The 26,604-nt window shown below is 36.0% G+C and overlaps 1 protein-coding gene across 3 annotated transcripts in view; it reads left to right on the top strand.

The window, feature by feature from the left end:
• The window catches only part of MAST4 (microtubule associated serine/threonine kinase family member 4), a 797,816-nt gene that overhangs the window by 412,826 nt on the left and 358,386 nt on the right, over window positions 1–26,604 (top strand). For all 3 annotated transcript variants that reach the window (XM_044663432.1, XM_044663416.1, XM_044663424.1), the window contains exon 5: window positions 23,167–23,198. In XM_044663432.1, the coding sequence (XP_044519367.1) occupies window positions 23,167–23,198 (32 nt within the window). The remainder of the gene's footprint in view (window positions 1–23,166; window positions 23,199–26,604) is intronic.

Raw genomic sequence — 26,604 nt, 5'->3', positions numbered from 1 at the left:
CTTACTTCACTCTGCTTCAGTTCATGTAAGTTTTTCCAGGTTTTCCTGAGCTCCTCCTGCTTGTCATTTCTTATAGCACAATAGTATTCCATTACAATTTCATACTATACCTTACCCAACCACCTCCCAATTAATGGGTATCCCCTCACTTTCCAATTCTTTGCTCCCACAAATGAGCAGCTTTAAATATTTTTGTAACTATAGGTCTTTCCCCTTTTTATTTTTTTAACTCTTTGGGATACAAACCTAGCAATAGTATTCCTCGATCAAAGGGTATGTACTGTTTTATAGCCTTTTGGGGATAGGTCTAAACTACTCTCCAGAATGGTTGAATTAGTTCATAACTCCCCCAACAGTTTATTAATATCTCAATTTTCCCATATCCCCTCCAAGTTCTGTCATTTTTCTTTTCTGTCAAAATAGCCAATCTGCTAGATGTGGGGTGGTACCACAGAGTTGTTTTAATTTGCATTTCTCTAATAGTAATTTAGAGCATTTTTTTGGGATCTCTTTCAGGAGGTGATTGATGGTTCTTCCAATTTCTATTTTTTCTTCTGGTTCTAGGATATTGGGGAAGTTTTTCTTGATAATTTCTTGCAAGATAATGCCTAAACTCTTTTTAAAAATTATAACTTTCAGGTAGTCCAATAATTCTTAGATTATCTCTCCTGGTTTTCTTTTCCAGGTCATTTGATTTTCTATTTTTTTTCATTCTTTTGACTTTGATTGTTTCTTAATACCTCATAGAGTTATTAGCTTCTACTTACCCAATTCTGATTTTTAAGACATAAATAATTTTCTTGAGTGAGCTTTTGTACCTCCTTTTCCATTTGGCTAGTTCTACTTTGTAAAGAGTTCTTTTCCTCAATGAATTTGTTTACCTCTTTTTCTATATGGCCAATTCTGACTTTTAAGAAGTTCTTTCTTCAGTGGATTTTGTATATCCTTTTCCATTTGACCAATTCTACTTTTTAAATAGTTCTTTTCTTCATTGGATTTTTGCATCTCCTTTACCAATTGGCCTATTCTGTTTTTTTTTTAAAGATATTAATTTCTTCAGTATTTTTCGTGCCTCCATAACCAAGCTGTTGACTTTTTTCACAAATTTCCTGTATCACTTTCATTTTCTTTTTCCACTTTTTCTTGTACCTCTCTTATTTGATTTTTAAAATCATTTTGGGGCTCTTTCGTTAATTCTTTTTAGGTTTGAGAACAATTCATATTTTTCTTGGAGGTTTTGGATGCAACAGTATTGGTTGTATTGTCTTCTTCTGTGTTTGTGTTTTGATCTTCCCCATCATGAAAAACAACCTTTCTATATTGTTTCTTTTTCTGTTGTTTGCTCATTTTCCAGCCTTTTTCTTTTCCTTCAATTTAAAAGAACTGTTAAAATTGGGCTCTATAGCTGCAGCAAAGGCAGCACTATTCCAAGCTTTAGATCCTTTGTGCAGCTGCCTTCAGAGCTAGCTTTGGGGATCTCTAACTTTTCAGTTCTTCCAAGGTGGTATGATGCAAGAAGAGGTATGTTTAATACTCTCCTGACCTATGTCCTGGTCTGTGCATAACCCCCAGCACTCTTTTCCCCCTTGGAACTGTGACCAGGGTCCCTTGCTCCTCTGTGGCCATAAATGTTGGTGTGTGCTAGTGCTCCTTCTCATCCTGAATCCTTGCCTCAGGGCTGCTTTCCTGAAGGGAAATGCATCAAGAGTCTTGCCTCCAGAGCCAGTGAAGAGGTCTTTTTAGTCTCTTTCTGACCAGTTGTCTGGCACCTCTTACTATCTTGTCTGAAAGCTTGGAAGCCTTTACTGTTGCTTTAGCTGTGCCCAAAACCAGATGATGTGGTGGAGCCTGCCCTAATGTGTTGCTTTGTACTCCACCTCCATCCCAGTCCACTAGATCCCAAAATCTGAACTTCTAAGTTGTTTTGGACTGAAATTATTTCATCCCATCTTTTGGGGGGTTATGCTGCTCTATCATGTATTCTGAGGCATTATATCATAGTTTTTTGAAGGGTAATTTGGTAGGGATTAGATGGGTCCATTTACCTTCTCCTCTATCTTGGCTCCTCCTCCTCTGGGGTCTACTTGTAAACTAAGTTAAATGGGGGTGATTCTTTGAGGTGGAACATATCCCATAATTCTGTGTTGAAAAATAGAATAGTGGATAAAATTCTGGGCTTAGAGGGAGGAAGACTTGAGTTCAAATCCTGCCTCACACTTGTTTGCTCTATGACCCTAGGCAAGTCCCTTAACCTCTGCCCCAGTTTCCTTTTCTGCAAAATAAGGATGATGATAACAATGTTGGGAGGTAGGTATTATTATTAAGATAAAAAAGGATAATTTTGAAAAGTGCTTAATGAACCTTAAAGTTTTATATAAATGTTAGTTATTATTATTACATATTCATCATTATCATCATTATAATTTATCCCAGGAGTTATTATAAGAAAGTTATTGCTTGTTAGATTTAAAGAGACAAGATAGTTAATGAATATAGCTAAACCATCTGCATTCCAGGGATGAGGTCAGCCATTACATTCCCCAAATGAAAAAGGACAGCTAGTTAGCTAGACTGCAGTTGGAAGGAAAGGTCAACATATTACCAACCTTTGAAGCATTCTTTCACTGCAAGTAAAGTTGTCCTATATTTCTAAAAAAGAAAAATTTGGCTAAATTCTATTTTTGCCCTGCATATAGAAATTATTAATTACTTTCCCCCCTTAACTTATCTATAGCTTAACTCTTTTTGTATCTGAATTTACTCTCTTCCTGTTTTGTTCAGTTGTTCAGTCATATCACTCTTTTTGACTCCATGGACTTTCCCATGTATTATTTTATGACAAAGATATTGGAATGTTTGCCATTTCCTTTGCAAGTGCATCACCATTTGACAGATGAAGAACTGAGGCAAATGAAGGTTAAGTGACTTGCCCAGGTTCATACAGCTCATATCTGAGTCTGAATTTGAACTTGTCTCCATGACTCCAGGTCCTGTGTTCTATCCACTGCACCTCATAGCTTCCCCAAACTCTCTGTCTCTTCTTTCATAAAAACTGGGGTGGGAGTATAGAAGCATTTATTTGTTCAGAAAGAGAAATGTGAGCAGCTGTGTTATTTGTTTCAGGGACTTCTAGCATTCTGTCATGCTCCTACACAGACAAACTTGAACATTTATGTGATTTTTGACAGTAGCCAGGATCTATGTGGAATAAGGGTTTTTCAAAAACATTTTTCAGTCAATATGTTTACTCTACTCCACCAGCCATGCAGTGATACGGTACATCACCAGTACTTGAAATAGACTGCAACAGGAGGTCAGAATAGAGCATAGATTTTCTAACACAGCATGTTAGATGAAATGATTTTGTGTACTTTGAAGTGGAAAATTCAATCAGAATTTGCTACACTTTTTAGTTAAAGCAACATTGTTATTTATTGATGAAAGGTAGACTAAGAAAAAATACATAAGGCAAACAGAGTAAATGGAAAAACAAATATTTTATTTCTGGTTGCAGCAAGCGACTTTTCTTCTACATTTTATTGAAATCCCTGTGAAATGCTGCCCCGTCCTCCCATCCAAGAGGCATTTAAAATAAGCCAAAAGAGTTTTAGAATATTTCGAGTTTATGCCAATATTTATAGCTCTCGTGCTGGTAAATGTGGAATCTTGCCTTTTAAGTGAGTTTAGTTCTGATTAAGAGATGGCCTTCATGATTTATTAATGGTAATTGCTACTGTCCAAGTAACCCGTTTTGACTTAGTAGTAAAGTAGCAGAGTTCATTTGGATAACAACCAAAGCTATCAATAATGAAGTTGAAAGAGTGTGGAGTCTGAGTTAACCTAAGTAGGCTGAGAGAATATTTAAATTTATTACTATTTTCCATCTGACCATTGATGCACTGAGGATTTTTATAGATATAGCTTCTTGTTATGGAGATGAATAATTTATACTCTCTTAGAATTTAAAAACCTTCACATTTCTATCAGTTTTGTGGATGAATATTAAGGACATGTCAGTGTGCTTAGCCTGGGTGATCTTAAAGGCATCTGTGTAAGCAATTGATTTCAGGAGAGATTTATTATGTTTTAGTTATATTTTAATGGTTGTTCCTTTAAAAAGAGCATACAATCCCCAATAGGTATGTGGTCAAAGAGTATGAATAGGCAGTTTTCAAAAGAAGAAATGCAAAATGTTAATAACTATGAGAAAATCCTCTAAATCACTGAGAGAAGTTTAAGTTAAAAAAATGCAACTTTGGTTCTACCTCATCTTAATCAGTTCCACAAGGATGAGTTTGTATGTGTACCTTCTCCAATTGAGAAACTTTCCTTGTATTTCATGGAGAAAAATGGGCCTTATGGAGAGAGTTCTGCTTTCACCTCTTACCACATAACTCCAAAATACTCCTTCCTATCTTCTTCACTTTAATCTCAGATGAAAGTTTGACCCTTCTTGCCTTGGCAAACCCCTGTGCACATGCCCTTGATCCCATCCTGTCCTGACTTCTCCAGCAAACTGCTCCACCACCATGATCTTCCCATTTTATTCTTCTTTCACTCTATTTACCAGTTTGTTCCTAGCTACTGACAAATCTGCCCATTAATTTTCTCTACTTAAAAAAAACTCTGATCTGATCTGACAATCCCCACTTGTTATTATTTTACATCTCTTCTCCTTTTTTCTGCCTAAACCCTTTAAGAAAGCACATAGTTAGTGCCCTCACTTCCTTTCCTCTCACTTTTTTTCTGAGTACTCTATAATCTGGCTTCTAACCTCATAATTCATCTCAAATTGCTCTCTACAAAATTACCAATATTCTCTTAATTTCCCCACCTAATGAACTTTACTTAGTCCTGACTGTCCCTGGACCTTTCTGCAGAATTAGATCTTGTTGATTGCCTTTTCTTCTTGGATATCTTCTTTTCTCTGGGTTTTCCTGACACTACTGCCTCCTAGTTCTCTTTCTTCTTGTGTAAACAATCCTCACTCACCTTTGCAGTTTATTTTCAGTATCCTGTTCCCTACTCCTGCCTTGTTTCTTTTATCTTGGTCCAGGGCCTCTTTTTTGCTTAAGTACAATTTCACTTGATTATCTCTCATCATCACCCCCAGGTTCAGTAAACATCTTTATTCAGATGATTCCCAGATTTGTAAATCCAGCCCCTGTCTCCCTGCTCAGCTATGTCATTGGAACTCCAATTACATTTTGGACATCTTGAACTGGATGGCCAGTAGGCACCTACCACTCATTATGTCTAAAACAGAACTTATTATCTTTACCACCAAACCTCTCCCTTTCCAAACTTCCTTATTCTATTGAGGATATTATCATCTTCCCAGTCACTCATGCCAGTAACTTTGATATCTTCCTTGACTTTTTATTCTCAGTCACCCCACATATCCAGTCTATTGATGAATCTGGTCATTTCTAACTTAAAAAATACCTTTTGTGTGTGTGTGTGTGTGTGTGTGTGTGTGTGTGTGTGTATGTCCATGTCTATGTCTCTGTGTAATATATATATATATATGCATATATAGTTACAAATATAGATACAGATATACATATATATACCTAGATATATAGATATGGATATAGATATAAATACATATGTCCCTTATGTGGCCATAGCACTAGTTTAGGCCCTTATTTGTCCCTTTTCTATATTCTTGCAATAGACTTTAAAAAAAACCTTGTCTTCCATCTTCTAATTTTTTTCTTTTTTAGCTTTTAAAATTTATTTTTAAAAATTTATTTGCATTTATTTTCAATAAAAATTATCTGTACAACATACTTTTATATTGATCATTGTTTTAAGAGCATACTCACATATAACCAAACCCCCAGAATGACAACATAAATACACTGATCTGAAAGTTAATATGCCTTGATCTACATCCATCCAACTCAACAGTTCTTTCTTTGGAGGCAGGATAGTATTCCCTATCCTAAGTTTTTCAGGATTGTCCCAGATCATTGCATTGTTGAGAGTAGCCAAGTTTTCATAGTTGACCATTATATAATATTGCTATAACTGTGTACAATGTTTTTCCATTTCTGCTTATTTCACCCTGCATCAGTTCCTGCAGATCTTTCCAGCTTTTTCTGAAATCACCTTGCTTATCACTTCTTATAGCACAGTAGTATTCTATCACTAATTTATACCACAATTTGTCCAGCCATTCCCCAATTAATGGAAATCCCCCCAATTTCCAATTCTTTGTCACTACAAAAAGAACTGCTATGAATATTTTTGTATAAGTAGGTCTTTTCCCCTTTTTCATGATCTCTTTGGGATATAGACCTAATAGTCCTTGCCTTCCATCTTAAAAATCAATCCTATGTATTGGTTCTAAGACATAAGGGCAGTAAGGGCTAGGCAATGGGGTTTAAGTAACTTGCCCAAGGTCAAAAATCTATAAGAAGTATCTGAGTTCAGATATAAACCCAGGACCTCCCTTCTCTGGGACTGGCTCACAATCCACTGTGTTTTTACAGTTGTCCCAACAAAATAATTTTAATTAGTCTCCCTCCTACTTTAATGCATCTTCTACTCAGATGCAAACTTAATTTTTTTCAAAGAATATTCTGACTATGTTACTTACACACACACATTCTCTCTCTGTCTCTCTGTCTCTCTCTCTCTCTCTGCCTCTCTCTGTCTCTCTCACCTCCATCAGCACCACATTACCTCTTGGTTCAAGTATAAAGTCATCCAGTATTTAAACCTTGATGGGCTTGATAGCCCCAAATTGTGACAAAAGAAAAGGAGACGGTGAAGTTTCCAGAAAACTGGGGACTGATGAGATGGTCACAGCAGAAATGAAAATGGAGAGAGAAATCCTAAGTTGCTGGAGACAGGATCATTGACACCACCATTTAAAGGACTCAGACTGGGTAGAAAGGTAACTAATGTTCAAAAAATGAGGGGCTGAGGACCTAGAAGTTAAAACGACAGCAAAGAATAGGTTCAGTAGGATCAAAGAAATAGGATGAGTAAAAGGCAGCAGATTGTGGTCAAAGAGAGGAAATTCCTAATTAAAGTGAAGCTGGAACAGCTATTAGTGATAGCTAGGTCTGAAGTATGGCAGATGTTGAATTTGTGTTATGTCACCTGTGTAACAATAATGCCCAAATTTCCAGTCTTTATCTCCCTGCCCTTAACCCCTTCCCCCAAGTTTCAGATGCACATTCTTAACTTTCTGTTAGACATCTAGAATTTAATATAGCCAAAGTAATTGTCCGCTTCCAACTAATCTCCTTGCTTCTGATAATAGTGCCAATATTGACCTGCCAACCAAACTTGAAGCTTCAAAATCTTCTCCAGTTGCTTGAGATACTGAGCCATTAAGGGATTTGCCCAGAATTACATAGCTGGGAGGGGGAAGAATAGGAGGAGAGTGAAAGAGAGAGACAGACACAGACACAGACACAGAGACACAGAGACACAGAGAGACACACACACATGAAGGGAAGGAGAAGGTTTGGGGGGGGGTGGATGTGCATATGTGGGTGTGAGTGTGAAGCAGAATTTTAACTTACATTTGAAGGCTGCTCTTCAGTCTGACTCTGAAGGCAGCTTTTTCTCTACTTTGCCTACCTATGTCTCCTTTGTGAAATAAAGGCAATAATACTTGCATTACTGTCCTTTGGGAGTTATTGTAAGCAAAGTGCTTTTCAAGCTTAAATCACTATAGAAAAAAGCGCATTGAGCAGCTCGATAATTCCTTAGAGCATCATCCCTTCACCCGCTTTGTTTTTATTTACTTGTATGTGTCATGCCCTGTACCAGGAACTCTCTGTTAGCAAAGATGCCCCTTTTTGTCCCTATATTGCCTGGGTCAAACACAAATGCTTAATACAGAGTTATTGAGCTTAATTGAATTGTTAATGTTTCCTTGCCTTATTAGATTTCCTGGCTTCTTTCATAGCTCTTCTCTTTGTCTCTCTCATTATACTTTCACATTCTAGCATGATTTATATAGTTGTGTTTGTAGGTCTTTTGTCCCTATACCAGACTTTGAATTTCATGAGAGTATAGCCTCTCCTCTTCATTGTTGTATCCACTATGGCACCTTACATGCAGGCACAGGATCATGGATTTAGAGCTAGGAGGGACCTCAGAGATAATAAGGAAGATGAGGAGGAGGACAATGGTAGAACACATTTCTATAACGATAACAGGGGCTAACATTGTACTCTAAGATTTTCAAAGTGCTTTACTTATATTGCCTCATTTATTTCTATCAGCTCATAGTAGCCAGTATAGTACAGCAGAAAAAAAATATTGGATCTGGGGTCAGTGGATTTGAGTTTGAAGCCTGCTTCTGATACTTATGACCTCTGTGCCCACGGACAAGTCATACAACTTCTCAGGACCTCAGTTTCCTTTTCTATGAAATGATGGGGTTGTTCTAGGTAGCCTTTGAAGTTTTTTTCTCATTTTAAATCTATGCCTCTTTCATCATCTCAATATTTTTACAGATGAAGAAACTGAGGCAGAAAGCAGGGAAATGACTTGCCTAAAGTCATATAGATAGTAGCAGAATTAGGATTTGAATCCTGCACCTATAAACCCCCCCCCAAAAAAAATCAGTTTTCCTTCTACTATGTCACAATCTCTTCTTTATATAGAAAACATTATGCTTCGTTTCACCAAAACCCTAGAGGCTTGATCATTCAAGTATTAAGATACCCATCTGATAGATGACAAAACTAAGGTCAAGGTCAAGTAATATAGCCAAGTTCATTTAACTGGTACATGTTAGGACTTTGACTTTAAAGCAAGTCTTCTGACTTTCACAGATTCATTGTCTTGTATATGTCATTTCATTTCATTTTTTCAGCAACCCTGGGAGTCAGTTGCTATTATTAACCTCATTTTACAGATGAGGTAACTGAGGCAAACAGATCAAATGACTGCCCAAGTTAGTAAGTATCTGAGGCTGAGTTTAAATTCTAAAAATCTCTCTCCCTCTGGTTCTGGCCTAGCTTTTGTTATTAAATAAAGGACTCGTGACTTGTCAGAGTTCATCATTATTAATATCAGATCCAAGTAATCTTGTACCCTTAAGGAAGCAGGAGACCTAAGTGATGGGGATGAGAACTAATTTTTTTTCCCGAAGATCAGTTTATATTTTTAACTACCAAGTAATAAGAGATCTATTTCTGACCTTTTAAGGGGTCTCAGATTTTAAACTTGTACTACTATCAAGAAACATATGCTGAGAAATCATAAGGATTTGTTTTGAGAATAGAATTTAGACTTCAGAAAGAGGCAATTAAAAACCCAAAGCTTACTTCTGCTTTTGAAGCTCAAAGAGAAGTCTCAGAAAATTGAAATGTTTTCTGTTAATTAACTGTCACAAATATGATGTCATTAAGCTCCAAGTCTCTTTAGTTCTCTTCAAAGCCATTAACAAAGACTGTACGATCTTCTTAAATATGTAAAAGAGAAAACAAATTGCCAAATCATAATGAATGTTCTGTAGAACTTTCCTATTTCCCTTAGAATATGATACTAATTAAAGAAGGATTTCATTATTTTCTAAGCTATTACATGCAGCAGTTCTCTTCTTTGATAAGAACTCTAATGCATAGAAATGAGTTATTGGTACTGGTTTTTATGACCGGTCACTTGTGCATCTCTTTGGGTTGTATCTAATTGAGTAGTGATTATTCCCTTTACAATATTAAGAATATGCAATGCATTGAGTATAGTGACTCACATCTATAATTCCTGCTGGAAGCTAAGGCTGCTGGATTTAAGTAAAGAGTTTTGAGCTGCAGTGAGCTAAGCCATTCAGGTGTGTGACCCTAGAATCTTGTTTGCCTCAGTTTCCTTATCTGCAAAATGAGCAGGAGAAGAAATGGCAAACCACTCCAGTATGTTTACCAAGAATACCTCAGATGGGATCTCAAAGAGTTGGACATGACCAACAGACACAATAGGCTACCTAAGGAGGGACAAACTGCCCCAGGTCAGAAATAGAATAGGTCAAAGCTTCCATACAGATCAGCAGGGGAATTAGTCCCTTGAGAGACCACCTTGGGTGAGAGAGGGAGACCCAGTCTCTCTCCCCAATAGAACATTCATCATTACCAAAAATAATGCCACTAAATACCAGCGACAATACAAGAAGTGTGAATCTGAAAGCTGAATTCTCTTGGGAACTTTTCCTAGAAAGAGCATTAGTTTCAAAGAGCAGTAGGAGAGAATTTTGTCAATTGATAAATTCTCTTCTTATCCTCTTTAGATTCTTCACAGTTCCATATGGCAGGGGCCATTGAATACTGAGTAAAACATCATCTACATGCCAACTGCTTCTTTCATTTGTTTACTTCATTGTGATAAATCTTAGCCCTGGTAGAGAATCTAGTTCGCATTATTGATTATTTTAATCTGTATGTCATTAATCTCTTTTTGCCCTCATACTTTTTTATATGTACATTTTAAAGTGTGTTCCCTAATTTAGTTATTTTGCATTTAGATGGATAGAAATGCCCAGAAGTAAGTAGACTTTAGGGTATTGGCTTCATAACACATTTTAGGAGCCCCATGAGGTAATTCACTAATAAATTTCTGTGCTGAAATAAGCCTTTCAGAAGTGACCATTGCAACAAGTAGAGGACGTGCTTAGTAAATCAGAATGACGGATCTGCTAAACTGGAGGAATTCAGAATCACTGATAAGTAGAATTTGTTGATTTTCTTCCTTCTGGATTTGCATGTATAATTTCTTTCTCTTTGTACTAAATATATAAATTCCCATTGAATCTAGTTTAGTAGAACTGCTGTCTTCCTAATTTGTTTACAAGGGGGACATTAATTCTTTAATATGCAAGCAGTTGACTCATAGTTTGTTGGCAAACTGACCTGTTTTAAGAATTCTGTAGACTAGGGAGTATTAACCTGGGATCTATGAACTTGACAGCTATATTTCAGCATAATTAGATTTCTTTATTATCCTTTGTCTTTAAAAAAAAAACACTTCTGTCTTAGAATCATTACTAAGTATCTGTTCCAAGATAGAAAAGTGGTAAAGGCTAGGTAATTGCCCAGGATCATACAGATAGGTAGTGCCTCAAGCCAAATTTGAATGCAAGACCTCCCATCTATATAGGTCTGGTTCTTTATCCATTGAGCCACCTACCTAGCCCTTACATGGTAATTTCTTCTTTCTCTATCTCTCTTTTTAACCCTTACCTTCTGTCTTAGAATTAATTTTAAGTATCGCCAACTGCCCCCATCCTTTATCTTTTATTTTATTTGTTTAAAAACATTATTGTTAGAAGGGTTCCACCATGACTTATTTATTCTTAGTAATACAATGAACCAAGGTAATTCTGAAGGACTTATGATGAAAAATGTTATCCACCTCCAGAGAAAGAACTGATGGAGTGTGAATACAGATTGAAGCATACTATTTTTCACTTTATTTTCTTCATTTTAAAAAAATTTGGATATGTGTCTTCTTCCACATGATATCACATTTATAATCTCTATCAAATTGCTTACCATCTGAGAGAGAGAGAAATTTGGAACTCTAAATTTTAGAAAATGAATGTTAAAAATTGTTTTACATGTAATTGAGAAAAATAAGATATGAAAAATTTTAAAAAAGAACAGCTTCACTAAACTGCCAAAGATGCCCCTCTCTTTCCCTGCCCTACCAAAGGAACCCCAACTATAGATAATATTTAAATGTTAGGATTAGGACCCTGGGTTAAATAACCCTTTCCAAAATTATCTTCTCTCTACCACTGATGACAGGTTAGATCCCTGTAACTTACTGGTATGTTGGGGTGAAAGTTTGTTGGCTCACTGAGATCTAGCATAGAATATATTCTATTTCCTTCCCAGTGGTTGATGTTTTCTTTTAACTTGGAGTCATTGGTATTTATTCATTTCATTTCCAGGGCGTTCTCCTGGGTAATGAGAAGATTCTAAGATCACATCAGGCTTCTGTAAATTTGAGATGTGGGCAGCTGTTCTTGTTGAAAAATAGTACCAATTCACAGTGACTCTGAAAGGTGCCTCATATCTACTATATTAACCATCTTTTAAGAAGCTTATGAACATTGTAGCTTTTATCGATTCTAGGGAATTGGACCCTGCAATAAGCAATAAAAGTCGATGGTAACTTTTTCCCTCTATAGGGGTGTATGAATCAATATTTTGAATTTACTATAATTTGCTGGTAATGGATAGAAGAACTAAAAGAATTGCATGTCGTCTTGTGGGTCACAGCTGTGTAATGGAGCCTTTTTTCCATAGCCAAGCTTTGTTGTAGGTCATAGTCTTCATCAAATAACTAGAAATATGATAGCTGAGTTGATAGATGTATTTATCAATCAGTTTCACATGATTATTTGACCTATAATAAATCAAATAATAAGACTACATTTGAACTGAGAACAAACTTGTCCATAATTACCTGAGTTTTGCAAACACTAAATGCTTTGAATTTATCTTAAATACTTCAGAGATGATTAAACCTACAAAATCTATCTCCGTTTGAACCCCTTGCACTAATGGGAAAGTCTTTCTTAAGGTAGTGGGATAGTGTTGGCTTTGGAGTCAGGAAAGACCTTCTAAACTTACCTCTAACGTTCTTAGTTGATTGACTAATGGAGTCACCCTTCCCCTGTGTACATATCCTTTTCTATAAGATGGGAATGTTAAGGGGGCAGGTAGGTGGCCCAGTGGATTCAGAGCCAAGCTTAGAGATGGGAGGGCCTGGGTCCAAATTTGATCTCAGACACTGCCTAGCTGTGTGACTTAATCCCCATGGCCTACTTCTTATGACTCTTCTGCCTTGGAACCGATACAAACTACTAATTCTGAGACAGAATCTAAGATCGAACCTGTGACAGTTAAAAAAAAATGGGACCCACCTTGGAGGCTTGTTTTAAGGATCAAATGAAATAATATGTGTAAGATGTCCTTTGTAAATCTAAAAACAATATGTATATACACATATGTATATACACAGATACATACAAAGACACATATGCACACAAATATAGAAATCTATATTAAAATAAGATAATCCTTAACCTTATGAAATGTAGTGTCTTCCAAGGGGGAAAAAAACCATAAAAATAATTATAATATAAGGTAAAATGCAACTTATCTTGTACTTAGTTAATTATTTAAATATTGTGTCCTTGAGTAGAATGTAGGCTTCTTGAGTTTATTGCTTTTTTTTTTCATTTTTGTATTCTTTGCAGGCATCGCTCCCTGATGGCAGCTATTATGCCCATATTCATAGTCGTTGCCTTCTCTTCTTCAGAAGAGAATGGTTGTTGACTTTTTCTAGGAGTTATGAAGGTTGTTAGAATGATTTTCACCTATATGATGAAACGACAATTGCTTATTTCACCTTTGGTATAGCTGATAAATCCATAATGATATTTTAGCCTGAATCAAGGCAATGTTAGGACTTCCTACCAAGTCCCCAACCCTTTTGGATATAATAAAGCTTAGAAAAGCTATCTGACAATTTTGTAGATTCCTACTTAATTTGGACCATTTATTCCTTTTTATTACCAATGTTCTTCATGGCCAGCCTTAATTCCACAGCCAGCTACTTCAAGGAGGCTTTCTTCAATGCCTTTTATTCATCTCTCTCCTTACCAACTCTCAAACCCATCTCATAGCCTACCTTCCCTCTTTTTCTCAAAGATAAAACCGTATTCCTAATAACCTAGCTTCCCAAGATGGAAATCATCTCTGGTTTTTCACTTTCCATTCTCCCTTCCCTATTATCCCCTCCAATCAGTGGCCAAGTCTTGTTGATTCTACTCTCATGGCATCTCTCACATCCATCTTTTTCTCTCCATTCATGTAGCAACCAGATTGCCTCAGGTCCTTATCCTCATCCTTTCTACTCTGAACTAATGCAAAAGACTTCTGAATTGGATGTTCTGTCTCCTCTCTCTCATCTGTCATCTTAATTCTTCCATGCTCATAAATTGATATTTTTAAGGGATTGGTCTGATGAGGACACTGACACTCAGTAAGTGTCTATTGCTCCTTTTTGCTTCAAGGATAAAATAAAGACTATTCTATGTGATATTTAAAGCCCTTCTTGGTGTCTTGTCTTTCCAGATCTCATAATACTCCCATTTGGGGGCATAATGTTATGGGAAAGCTGGTTCATTATATCATGGTCTGTTTCTTTTCTCCATGTCTCTGTACCATAGGCTGACACTTGCACATCTTGGAAGTTTTTTGTGCCTGTCAAGGTTCAGCTGAAATATCACTTCCTACAGAAGGTCATTCTTAGTTCCCACAGTTGTAGAATTAGTGCCTTCCTTTCCCCTCCCAAATTATTTTTGATTTATTTGGATTATATTTTGTATACACATATCTCTGTACATGTTGTTTCCTCTTAGTAGACTGTGAGCTTGAGATGATGGAGACTTAAGTTTTTGGTGTTTGAGCCTTACAGCAGGTCTTCTAAATTCTTGTTGAGGTAATGGATCAATAAATCTTGAAAGTTTTGCTAGAGCAAGAATATGTATTAATTGAAGGTATAATTGAGACATATTTAACCAGCACAGTCTGTAGCTTTTTTTGCTTGGAGAAAAGGAAATCCAGGGTACTAAATACTCTCTTTCTCCAAGCATAGTCATTTATACCTGGTCTTTAAAGGTTATGTTATATATTTCTAAATTAAACTCTGTTACTGTTGGGTTAGACATATATAGTGTTGCAGTGAAAAGAGTTTGGGCCTAAAGTTAGGAAGAGCTGAATTCATATTCAGCCTCAGATACTTCACTTCACCTCTAGTTGCCTCACTTTCCACAACTGCGAAGTACAAATAATAATAGCAACTACTTTCCAGTGTTATTATAAGGATCAAATGAGATAATATTTGTAAAAACACTGAGTACAGTTCCTGGCCCATAGGAGGCTCTATATAAATGCTTATTCCCTTTCCCATCCCCAATTACCTTCAGTGAATTAGGCTGTGTATTACAGTCTATATGATTTCAGTACAATATTTTGATTTGAGAGATCAGTTGATTCCCTTGTGTGTTGTCTGGTTTTGCCTCTTTTCCTCCTGTAGAGTAATAAGACCTTTAAAATTTTAAATCATCTGCCTTCAAAGAGAGAACCGATGGCATTTGAATGTAGACTAAAATATACTATATTTCTCTTTCTTATTTTTTCTTTTTTTTGTTTGAGATCTGTTCTACAAAATGACTAATATGTAAAATTATTTTACATGATTGCATATGTAAAAAATACATCTGATTACTTACTGTCTCAGGCAAGGGGAAGGGGTGAAAGAGTGTGGGAAGGAAGGGAGGGTAGGAGGGATAGAATTTTAAGTTAAAATTTTTTAAAATGAATGTTAAAAATTGTTTTTACATGTAATTGGGGAAAAACAAAATATTATTTAAAAATTCTATCCAAATTCTATTTTTCTTGAACTCTAAAATGACATCGAGTCCTTCATTAGTGAGGAAGGCATTTTTTCCCTTGGCACCAAGAGCAAAGTGATTTATGTAAAATAGAAGTATTATTAATTTCTTGGAATCGTTAACATTTCACTTGATATTCAACCATCAGCCTAGTAGAGAAGGAAGCAAAACCTTGACTAAGCAGTGAGATTTCCCCTATCTGTAGTTGGATTGCCAGATAGAATCTGTAGGAAATGGGTCTAGTTCCTGAGTTTGTTTTATGTATTTTTTTTATAATGTCAAGGGCACACCATGTAAGGAAGAATCAGAGGATACAGTAATTGGCTGTAAAGGAAGCATGTTTCACTTGTTCATTTATCTGAGGTTAGCTGATTATTCGAATTGTCATGCTTTCTCTATTTTAAAAGCTTCAGTGTTACCTTTCAGGGCCTTGTTTCGGATGAAATCGGTGTCTGTTAAAATAATTTATGTGTGAAATGTGCTTAGTTCTTGCCAAGATCTGTGGACATAGCTCGTCCCTAAAAGTAATTGCCAGTGTTTTGTTTAATTTGGAGACTCTTTTGACAATTCCCATGTGACTCAGAGATGGTGAGGGAGGAGTATTGGTGTAGAGGAGAAAAGGATTTGGGTGTCTAGAAGTGGGAACATTACCCAAATAACAGGCTGCTGTGGGCCTTGCAGCAGATTTTCTCTTGTTGGAAGGTAGACTTAGTAAATAGTATACTTTCCCTCATTCATATGAGAAATCAAAAGTAGGGTTCTGTGTTTAGATTTATTTTATAATCGAAATTGATTTTTCATCATTTTGTGTATTAACTGTCAAAACATTAGCATGTTGTAGTTGCCCATGAAACGAAATTCTTCAGTCTAACCTTCAATATTTACTTTTCTAAGACAGAAAGCTCTTAAATATCATCTTCCTCATAACAATCTCCTCTGTTTGTTATTTCTTAGCGTGGCCCTCTGCGTCGCCCTGTCCCCCAACTAATCCATTCCTGCCACGTGACTTGGTTTTTTTGCTCAAGGCATTGCTGAAAATGCCTACCTTTTGCCCTCTTGCCTTCCATTCTGATTTATGGCTGTTTTTTTTCCCCTCAATTCTTTCCTGCTTAAACTTATCTCTAAAAAAACTGATTTTTTTTCTCCCTACTGCCTATCTTGGGATTGTCCATGTATTTCTTTGTCTTTTTTCTCCTATTGTTTCATGTGCCTATGTTCTGTCTCCTCCAATAGATTTAAAATCTCTCTGCCCCTTATTTATTTTCATTTGTGGTGCTTCTATCACTTAGTACAATGATGAGAGTATTTAGGTACTCGATAAGTGCTCATTAGCCAAATCAGCTTGTTAAATAAGAGAGTCATCAGTGAGTGCTCCATAGTTATATTGTGTAGTAACTTGTCAATATCTGGCTCAAGCAACTAACTAATGACTAATTAAGAAGTCGTAATCGGGAGAATACAAAGACACTCATATAGGCTGCCATGGTACTTTCTAAGCCAAGCTGCTAAATTAAAAACCTCACAGGTACTTTTAGATGGAGGGGTCCTGGAGACACATTGCACCTAATGTTGAAGGAGGTAACCCCATCATGTAATGAGAAGTGGAGTCCAGTCCTAGTGAGAGCTTAGTTTGTTAATATACTTTCCAACCACCTTCCTGGATTCTGAGAAATGACCTTTACAAGCTGTAAAGTCTTTAATGAGAGCTGTCACTCTAAGAATCATAGGATCATCAATTTAAGGAAGAAGCTCAAATCCAACCCCTTCATTTTACAGATGAGGAAACTGATACTTCAGAAGATAAACTACTTGCCCAGGGTTGCACAGAAAGTTTAGGGGAGAGCTGAAAAACAAATTCAGGTTCTCTTGGTTCCAAAGTTGAGATTCATTTCTTTGCACCATACTGTGATTATAATTGGTTCCCAAGAAAACATAGGATACATAAGGCAGTGATTCAAGGGAAACAGAGTAGAGTAGAGCCTGGGTGATTGGGAGCAAGGGTTGATTAAACAAGGAAGAAACAAACAAGATGAATGTTTGGGATATTTTCTTGTGATAATTAGATAGTGTGAAATTGTTGTGGAAATGTGGAACCTGAACCAGTCTCAGCTATTATGGGTTATTTTTAATGAACACAAATATTTTGAGTTTATGGTTATATATGAGATTTAGTGGACTATGTAAGTATATGAACCCAGAAAAGCTACTCCATATTTGGTTATGAATAGCATTCCAAAAGCAAGCACTGAGTATAGGTCTATTTTGGTATTTAATAAATGTTGCAGGATAATTGGTATGATGGTCAGAATGTTGGATTTGATGTCAGGTAGACTTCCATTCAAAACCACCTCCTACAGTTCCTAGCTATCATGTAAAATCTTTGGGCCTCAGTTTCCTCATCCCTAAAATGGTGTGGGCAGATTTAGCTGAGAAAAACTCCAACATCATCTCTAAATCTATGCTCCTGTGAACTGTTCTGGATTTTATTTGTCCTGGGGTATGCATTGTATGGATGCTCATTCAAAGATATAATCTTATAAATCAACTAAAATGGATAGCTCAGAGAGTCTTCAGACATGTGTGAAACATTGAGCCATATGCTATTGTTTGCATACACATAACTTTTAAATAGTGGAAATAAATAAAAATTACTTCAGGACCATAATGAAAATTGCTTATATATTCAAAGCATGGCAGTTTATTCTACCAATTTACTTTGAACAGACTACCTGACTTTTTTTTTATTTTAAATATTTTGAGAGTCAAAGATTCTCTCCAAGGCTGGGGACTCCTTCATTTGGGTCCATAATCCTAGTCATTGCCATGTTTGCAACAATTTAATGTGTTCCTGGAAATCAAAGCTTTTCAATTTTAAAACAATTTGGACTCAAATATTTAAAAAAATTTTGCTATGTAGTTTTTTTTAGAAGAACATGAGAGTGTAGTTAAACTGATCAAATACTGATAAGGCTTTCAGAACTATAGGAATGCTGAGAATCACTAGTCTAAGTAATCTTACGTCCACATTCCAGTGCATCCATGATTTTGTCAAGGTATCTATATTGGAATATCTATATATTCCAGAGATGCAGACTGTGTCTTTACCCACTCATCCTGAGCAATTGTTGTCTACTACCTCATATAGCCTCCATAGAAAATCCACCCAATGATATGAGGGGCTTTCTTCTAGATCAGAAATTCTTAACTTAGGACTAACCATGGACTGTATGATTTAGGGGGAAGGGGATCTGTAAACTTGAATGAGAAAAAAAAACTTATTTTTTTCATTGATCTCAAACAGAAATTTAACATTTCCTTCAATTGTGAATGTAGACAATAAACCATAGTAGCATAATGTTTTAACAGGCTGCCAAAGGGATGAGGAGTTGATGACATAAAAAATTTCAAAAACCCCTTTTCTAGTACTCTTGGCTTTATTTGATACCTGTGGAGTATTGGGCCATCGTTTGCATCTGCTGTATGACCTTCTTTTCCACCTTCTTTTTCCACTCAGACATTTGCCATTTCTTCTGTCTTCCATTGTAATCCTTCCTTTGCCCACCATGTTCCTCAATGATTGCCCACCATGTTCCCCAATGATTGCTCTTTAAACCTCAACTTGAATTCTAAAGGCACTCTGGTATTCTGTGATCCAGCATAGTAAAACATCATCCTAGGATTTTGTGCTCAAAAATAGGGACCATTGTTTCAGGGAGACTGGTGTCATTCAATTTTCCAAAGGTATTCCAACCTTTCCCATTGCCTTTGGGATGATCTAAATAACAAATAGTAGTGTTGATAATGATTTCCTTTGAGGGGGGTGGGATAAAGCTTTTTCAGTTCTTTACAGTGGGTTTATATAGCAATGAGCCATTAATTGCTGGATTTTAAAAAAAATATAGCCTGCTTAGTTTTGCTTTTTGCACCTTATGCCCTCCTCCTCACTCCAATTTTTGTCATAAAATAGTTAACATGCTTTGATTCTTTTGAATGAAATTGTTGCTTTATGGCTTATTTATCTAAGTTCTTGACTATATTTTATCAGATTAAATGCTGACATTTTGAAAAGATGAAACAAAGATACCACAAGTTGTTGGAGATAGTTTAAAGGCTAAATACATAGGCACCAGGGTTTGGCCATTTCTGTACAAGGAGCTGAGATTTATCAGGTTGTGGTACTTATACATTAGGTCAGCGGCCATCCTCATCCTCTGCCTCCAGTTTCAGAGTCCTCTGAGTGTTCATAGACTTCATCAGGGAGAATGCTCCCAAGGTCTCAGCCACAGTGCATTCATTTTTCTCACTTTATTACCATCACATCTGATTCCAATTTGCTACCAAATTGAGTTTCCATTCTCGAGCTTGACATTCAAGCCCGTCAGGTGGATTAGTGCTGTCAGCTTTGTTAGTGTAACTTCAGGTCAGCTAGCACTGGCCTATTAAACATCCTCTGCTCCCCATCTCAGCATCTCTCCTACTTGTGTGGCTATCCCTTTGAGCAGCAGGCTTGGGTTACCCATTGTAACCTTTTAGCAACAGCAGAGGGTTGCCCATCATAACCTTTCTCCTTGTTGAGAAATAGTAATTCTAGACATACTGAATAGCTTTTCTGATTAAGAGAGAGAGTGGGATTTTAGTCCTTATTTTCTTGCTGTTTCAGCAGCTTTTCATCAGGCCAGGAAGGCTAGTGTTCAGTGATTGGGTCATTAGGTGGAATTTGATTGATTGGACCATTGTGCAGAGGGGTCTTCTTTGATTCATTTGTCTGGACCTTTCTCACTTTCTTACTGTACTTACTATTTCTGCATATAGACCTTAAACATAATTTATGAAGTTTTGCTTCTCAATTGAGAGAGAAATTGGCAGCTTTACGTCCTTTCTGCCTTTCCTTTTCCCTTCTTTTCCTTCCCCTTATTTTCTTTGGGGTATGAACACCCCAGCACAACACAAATACCTGATCAGAAAGTTCCCTTTTCTTTGTTTGTTTTGTTCTAGGCTTTAGGTTGTGGAAGAGGGGTAGTCTTTGGGGAATTTTACCATGAATTCCTGGGGCTCCTATCAGAAGCAGATGTAATCAGTTTGACTACTGTTCTCCAAAAGGGAAGGGGGGTAGTTATGTTGGGTTTTTTAACCTGAGGTGATTACTTTGTGTTTTTCAGTGGAAGATCAATCCCGCACTAAGTAAAAACACAGAACAGATCCAATATTTGGATTTCTATTTATGTACCCATTCCCAAGGTAGATGATTATGAATGTTTATAACTATATTACCAAGGCTATCAGCAAATGAAAGTATCTTTGCATTTCATATGTTTCTTAATTTAAGGATCTATATCAGCAAATACTCATCCACTACAGGCTAATCAAGGTGAGAGGTGTTCATAGAAAGGTTTTCTTTCACTCTAATCCTCTTTTCTATCTTCCCCAGCCCATCTTTCCACACAGCCTGGTAGCTCTGAGAATAGGAATGTAAACAACTCATTTAATGCATCTGCTAATTGCTCTTCCTTAAGTTTAGCCTTTGATATAAGTCACAAGTAATAATAGAAATGTACATTTGTCAATTGATAAGAAAAGCTGCCAAGTTACAGAACTCTCTTGTTGTTGTCAAGTTTCTTTCTTCTAAGGTGTATCAGGAGAAATTATGCTTTCTGGAAGTAGTGTATTCTTTATATGTCTTAAAGATAAGTTATTACTCTTAAGAAAATGATTGTTGTACTCCCTGCTGCCTACAAGCAATATCTGAGACTGCCTTACAAGCTAAGCATTCAGAGATCTACTATAAACAGTGAATGGAAAAGATAAGAATGGTAGAGCTGAGGGGAAACATGTTTCAAAAGACAATGGCTGAGCCTCCTAGAAGGCAGAAAATAAATGAAAATAATGGGAATGAATAACCTAATATTATCTCATCTTTGAGAATTCATTGTGTGCACATTTTGAGATTGAAATAGAGTATATGAACAATTCTTTTCTATTCTTTAATCACAAATAATAATATTGAGCACCTGGGTTACTGAGGAATTTATTATAGGGAATCTGGGTCTCTTTAGCATCTTTTTGCTGTCATTGTTTGACTTTCTGTTTCTTTGGGATTGGAAATGATTGATTAACTCTTTAGCTATAATGGCTAACATGGACCACTCTCTGATATCATTACTATAGTTTATCATAGTAAACCTTTTTGAGTCTTCAGCAGTGAACTTGGGGGAAAAAAAAAACCTATACCTCCCTACTTAGAATCAATCTTCTATATTTGTTTCATGGCAGAAGAGTGGTAAGGGCTAGGCAGTGGAAATTAAATTACTTGCCCAGGATCATGCAGTTAGAAAGTGTCTAAGGTCGCATTTGAACCCTGGACATCCTGTCTCTGGGCCTGAACTGTTGGATTTTAAGTGGGCATGTTTTATGTTTCATGGAGGATTAAACCAAAGTCTAGTTTGTATCATTTAATTCTTCATTCTTGCCACTTTTATAGACACAGTGTGTTCTAGTTTCTGATCCACAATCAGTCCCTTTCTATTTTATCTAATCATTAGTTGACCCATATTGGAAAACTGCATGGTTCAGTAGAACTGGCATCTTCTATGAAGTCTAAGTACCTGAGTTCAAATTTTACAACTGACATTTATTATCTTGAGCATTTCATTTCCTGGAACTGTCTTTCCTTATCTATAAAATGAAGAGTTTGGAAAAGGTGTTCTCTGGGATCCCTTCTAGTTCTTACATCCCTGATGCTAACTAGCTAAATTCTTCTGCTTTCTTACCGTGGTGGGAAAAAGATGACATTCTACTTTCTCTATACTCTTTTACTAGAAATTTGCTTTTTGTATAATTAAAGTTTATATTATTCTATCAATAAAAACTTCCCTGCAGAGCTCACCTCAGGTCCCATTGAAAAAGAAAGAAAAACAAAGCTCAAATTACAAACTTATATAGTTCAAGCAAAACAAATTGTTATTTAGGCCATGACCTAAAAAAAATTGAGAGGAAAAAAAGTCAGGATGTTTTGGGATAAATCCTGTAGGATCATTCTGTTAATCAGATTTTCAAAATGTTTGTCTTTATAATATTATTGTTATTGAGTAAATTATTCTCCTGGTTCCATTCACCTTATTTGTATCAGTTCATGTATATCTTAAATTTTTTCTGAGGTTGTCCTGCTCATCATTTCTTGCAGTTAAATAACATTTCAATATATTCACATACCTTAAGTTGTTTAGCTATTCCTAGTTGATGGATAACCCCTTAGTTTCCAAGTCTTTGTCACCTCAAAAAGAGTTCATACATACATGACTACATATATGTAGAAAATAGGAGTCCTTTTCCTCTTTATTTAATCTCTTTGGGGGCATAGACCCAGTAGTGATTTCACTACTAGGGTAAGAGGGTTTGTTTTTAAGATGAGCTTGTCTTTATTTTTAAAGTTATGCATGACATTAGAGTCATAATGTTGATTTGTTTGTAATATTGTAATTTGTAATATTTGGCTATGGTTGTTTTAAGAGGTTAATGTTTTTTTTCCATTCTTCTCACCCCCAAATTAGTCATGTGTTTTTAATGTAAATTCATTTTGTTAAGGGAACCAGGCAGTAACAGAACTGGCATGTAATGGTGTCATTAAAATCTCTTCAAATAGCCACAAAAAATTATGAGCTAGGATTGATTTTTAAAAGTGTAAAAAATTCCAATATGTCACTCTAATGTCATGTTTATTTCTCTCCTTTTTTCAGAAGGAGCTGAGTCTTCCCAGAAGAGGAAGTTTGTAAGTAACAAAAAATTCTTCCATAATAATCTTTTGTCTCATTGTGATGTAATCATTCATTGAAGTATTTATTAGGTTTGTTAGTGGCAAATTGAAGGTTAAATGTGACAACTAACTGGCCTTAGCATAGCAACAAAGAAAACTGAATTTATATGCATGAGCGTCAATATTCCATGATTTGAATATAATTGAATGTCCTTTGTAGTGGCCTCTAAATTATAATTACAGTGCAAGATTTCCAAGGTTTCTAATGGGTGATGTGAACTAAGAATGCATTTTTATTCTAGTGTGACCCTTAATTTAAGAAAAAAAATTCTGCCAATTTAATGAGCTCAGTCCTTTGGATGAAAATATTTGGCATGCAGATAGTATAAATGGATGTGATAAGAATGACTGCTGGGCTCTAACTTCTAGAAATTCAAGCTCAGTCTCTTCATAGCCATTGCTGAGCAGAGAAGACTATATTGTTTTGCATCTGAATTGTTGAAGATGAGCAGTGGAAATGTAGTTTATAACTATATCTCATTCAGCTTTTAATGGCCTATCTCATGTGATTCTAATTCATGATTAAAATCGTAGATTTATGTAACGACTTGATTTCCTCATAGTAAGTTTCAACCTATTGTTTTTTAGGATGTGATTTGCCTCATATATGGCTTTTTTTCCTCCTGGAACTTAGTATTTGAAATTAGCTACTCTTACATTCAGTTAAAGTAGGAGCATGTCTGTGATCGGTTGCCAGTGTAACTGCTGGCTTAGAAACATATAGGGTTTAAAATCTGAGGAGCTTATGGAAGTGTGGATGTAGGGAGGAAGAGGTGATTTTTATGTCTTTGGGTGGTATGGTTAAGGTCATTTTTGCACAAGTTCTCATTAGGAGGTGGGGGATAGGGATGGGGATATAGGAAGATGTTGAAAGGCAAGGCGAATCTTAAAAGCAAAACAGAGCCAGGTACCTATTTATCAGATCATCATTTAACAAGCATTTGTTAAATACCTATTATGTGCCAGTCACATGATGCTAAACCAGAACAAAATCAAAGAAACCCCAGCAGTCCCAGATCATGAAGAGCTCCAAGTCTAATATTAAGATTATGAAAGCCTTCAGAGTGATACTCCATTTTGCTTATTTAGTAGCCTGTGGTCTCCTAATGATAGAGGAAATTGCTGTTCTTTGGAATGCCTTTCAATAAATTGCCATTGGCTCCAAGTTGGCCACCAGAGAACCTTAAATCCCTGGTGCTTGTGAAGTAGAGGGTTAAATAGGTATTTTCTCCCTCCGTGAGCATAATTCTCTTACCTAGACTGGGGGAGTCCAACTTGACTGAGATTCACTCTCAAAAGAAAAAGTGAAACAACAGATAGCTAAAACCTGCCCCTAGCATCATTGCTTAAAAGAAGCTACTAAGGGGAAATGGTCATCTTTTTCTTTTCCCTTTCTTTTCCTGGAAAAAAAAAGTACTTTAGTTTTTGTTTTGTTTTTCTCCTTTGTAGAATATGAAATGGTTTTCCACAGTCTCCTACTAAGGGCCCTTCACCAAGTCATACTTAAACTTTTCCTCTTTGTTCTTAGTTGGTAGTAATTGATTGCCCAGTGAATGGCCATTAAGATCATGGTCACTAGTGAAATCAGGGTTATGTGTACTTTAGATCATCTTTCCTTTGGAGGCATCTGAGTAAATCCTATTCATGATTGTGGTAACAGCCATGCCTTTATAGGCTAATTGAGAGAAAGGAGTAATTGCAAAATTCTGTCCCTTAAAACTTTCTTTATATAAAAGTATACCCCTAAGTAAAGATGAAGAACCCATTGCGGGGGTGGGGGGGGGGGGGGGTTGTTGTGTAGGCGTTTAAGCTTGGCCGTTTGTGTGTAGTAAGAATATGAGAAGAATTATATCTCCTCTATTTAAAATACATGTACAGCTTTCATGACAATTTCCATTAGAGTTAAAATATAGTGTATACATTATCAACATAAATGTGTCTTTCTTTTATTTTAGCGTTATTTCCATTCTGGAAAATATATAAACCATTAGAAAAGTGAAATAAAAATAAGATAATATAAATAGGTATTTGATACATGATGTCATTGGTCTAGAAAACTCAGGGATGAGGAAACTCTACCAATACAGATTGGCACCTCATTGCTTAGTCTTAGAGAACTGCTTAGAGCAGGGGTTGGCAACCTTTTTGGCCGTGAGAGCCATAAACGCCACATTTTTTAAAATGTAATTTTGTGAGAGCCGTACAGTGTTCACAGTGCGTGCTCCTATAACAGCACCTGAAAAAAATTGACTTTATGGCTCCTGCTGAAAGAGCCATACATTGCTGACCCTTGGCTTAGAGCATTGAGATATTGAGTGACTTGCCCTTGTTCATCTAGCCAATATGTGATGAATGTGGGATTTGAATTCAGGCCTTCCAGGATACAAGCTGATTTACACAAACACAAAAATAACAAAAATGTTATTTTGTGTGTTTATTTTATTAAAAATACTTTCAGTGCCCCTGCCCTAATACCCACACTTGAATTTGGTCAGCATTTTAAGAGGATACCCATATAGTACATCAGTAATTGCTTTCTCTATACAATGCATTTTTATGGCACAGGGGAAAGGAATTTTTTTATGCTAGAGTGATTTTAATATAAATTTAATGAAGAAAGACACTGCTTCATCTTTATTACCTATCTCTGCTAGCCAGCATAATGGAAGCCTGGTTATGGAAACTTCTTCAATTTATTTACCAAATAAATATCACCTATATTTTCCTAAATCTGTAATATGCCTTCAATAGAATGATTAGGAATTCAGTTCTATATTATGTAACAGCAACATTTCCATTTTAAAAGTAAGGCAGTAAAATTCCTAAAGATATTTGTTTTTGCTTGGATATTTTGTGTAATCCAAACCTATTAGATGCTATTATTGTTTTGCCTTTTTTTCTGAAAATATATTTTTGATTTGAAAGATGGTACTTTAATTGAAAGAAGCATCTTAATTGAGCAATTATATTGTTTCCAAAAGAAATCAGACTGAAAACTATCTTGACTTCTGCCCTTTTTTGCAAAAAAGAAAGTCAGGTTAATAATGTAAACAAGGTTATTAGTGAAATTTTTGTGTTGTCACTAAATTATTTCATCGTAGAAAGAGTACCAGACCTGATTACTTTTCTGAATGCTAGTCCCACATCAGTAATAGCCTTCTTGACTTTTAATTTCTACCTTAAAAAATTCTGAAATAGAACTCCCAATCTTTCATTCCCCTTCCTAAATTCCCTTTTTCTGTTAAGTGTACCACTATCCTTCCAGTCACCCAGATTTTTATCCTCGGAGTTTCAACTCTTTCCTTTCCTTTACCCCAAGTCTTATGGATTCTTCCTTCCTACCTTTTCTTGCACCTGTCTT

This window comes from Gracilinanus agilis, chromosome 1 (genome assembly GCF_016433145.1).
Source record: "Gracilinanus agilis isolate LMUSP501 chromosome 1, AgileGrace, whole genome shotgun sequence".
NCBI classification, from domain to species: Eukaryota; Metazoa; Chordata; class Mammalia; order Didelphimorphia; family Didelphidae; genus Gracilinanus; species Gracilinanus agilis.
This window is presented reverse-complemented; position numbering and strand designations above follow the sequence as displayed.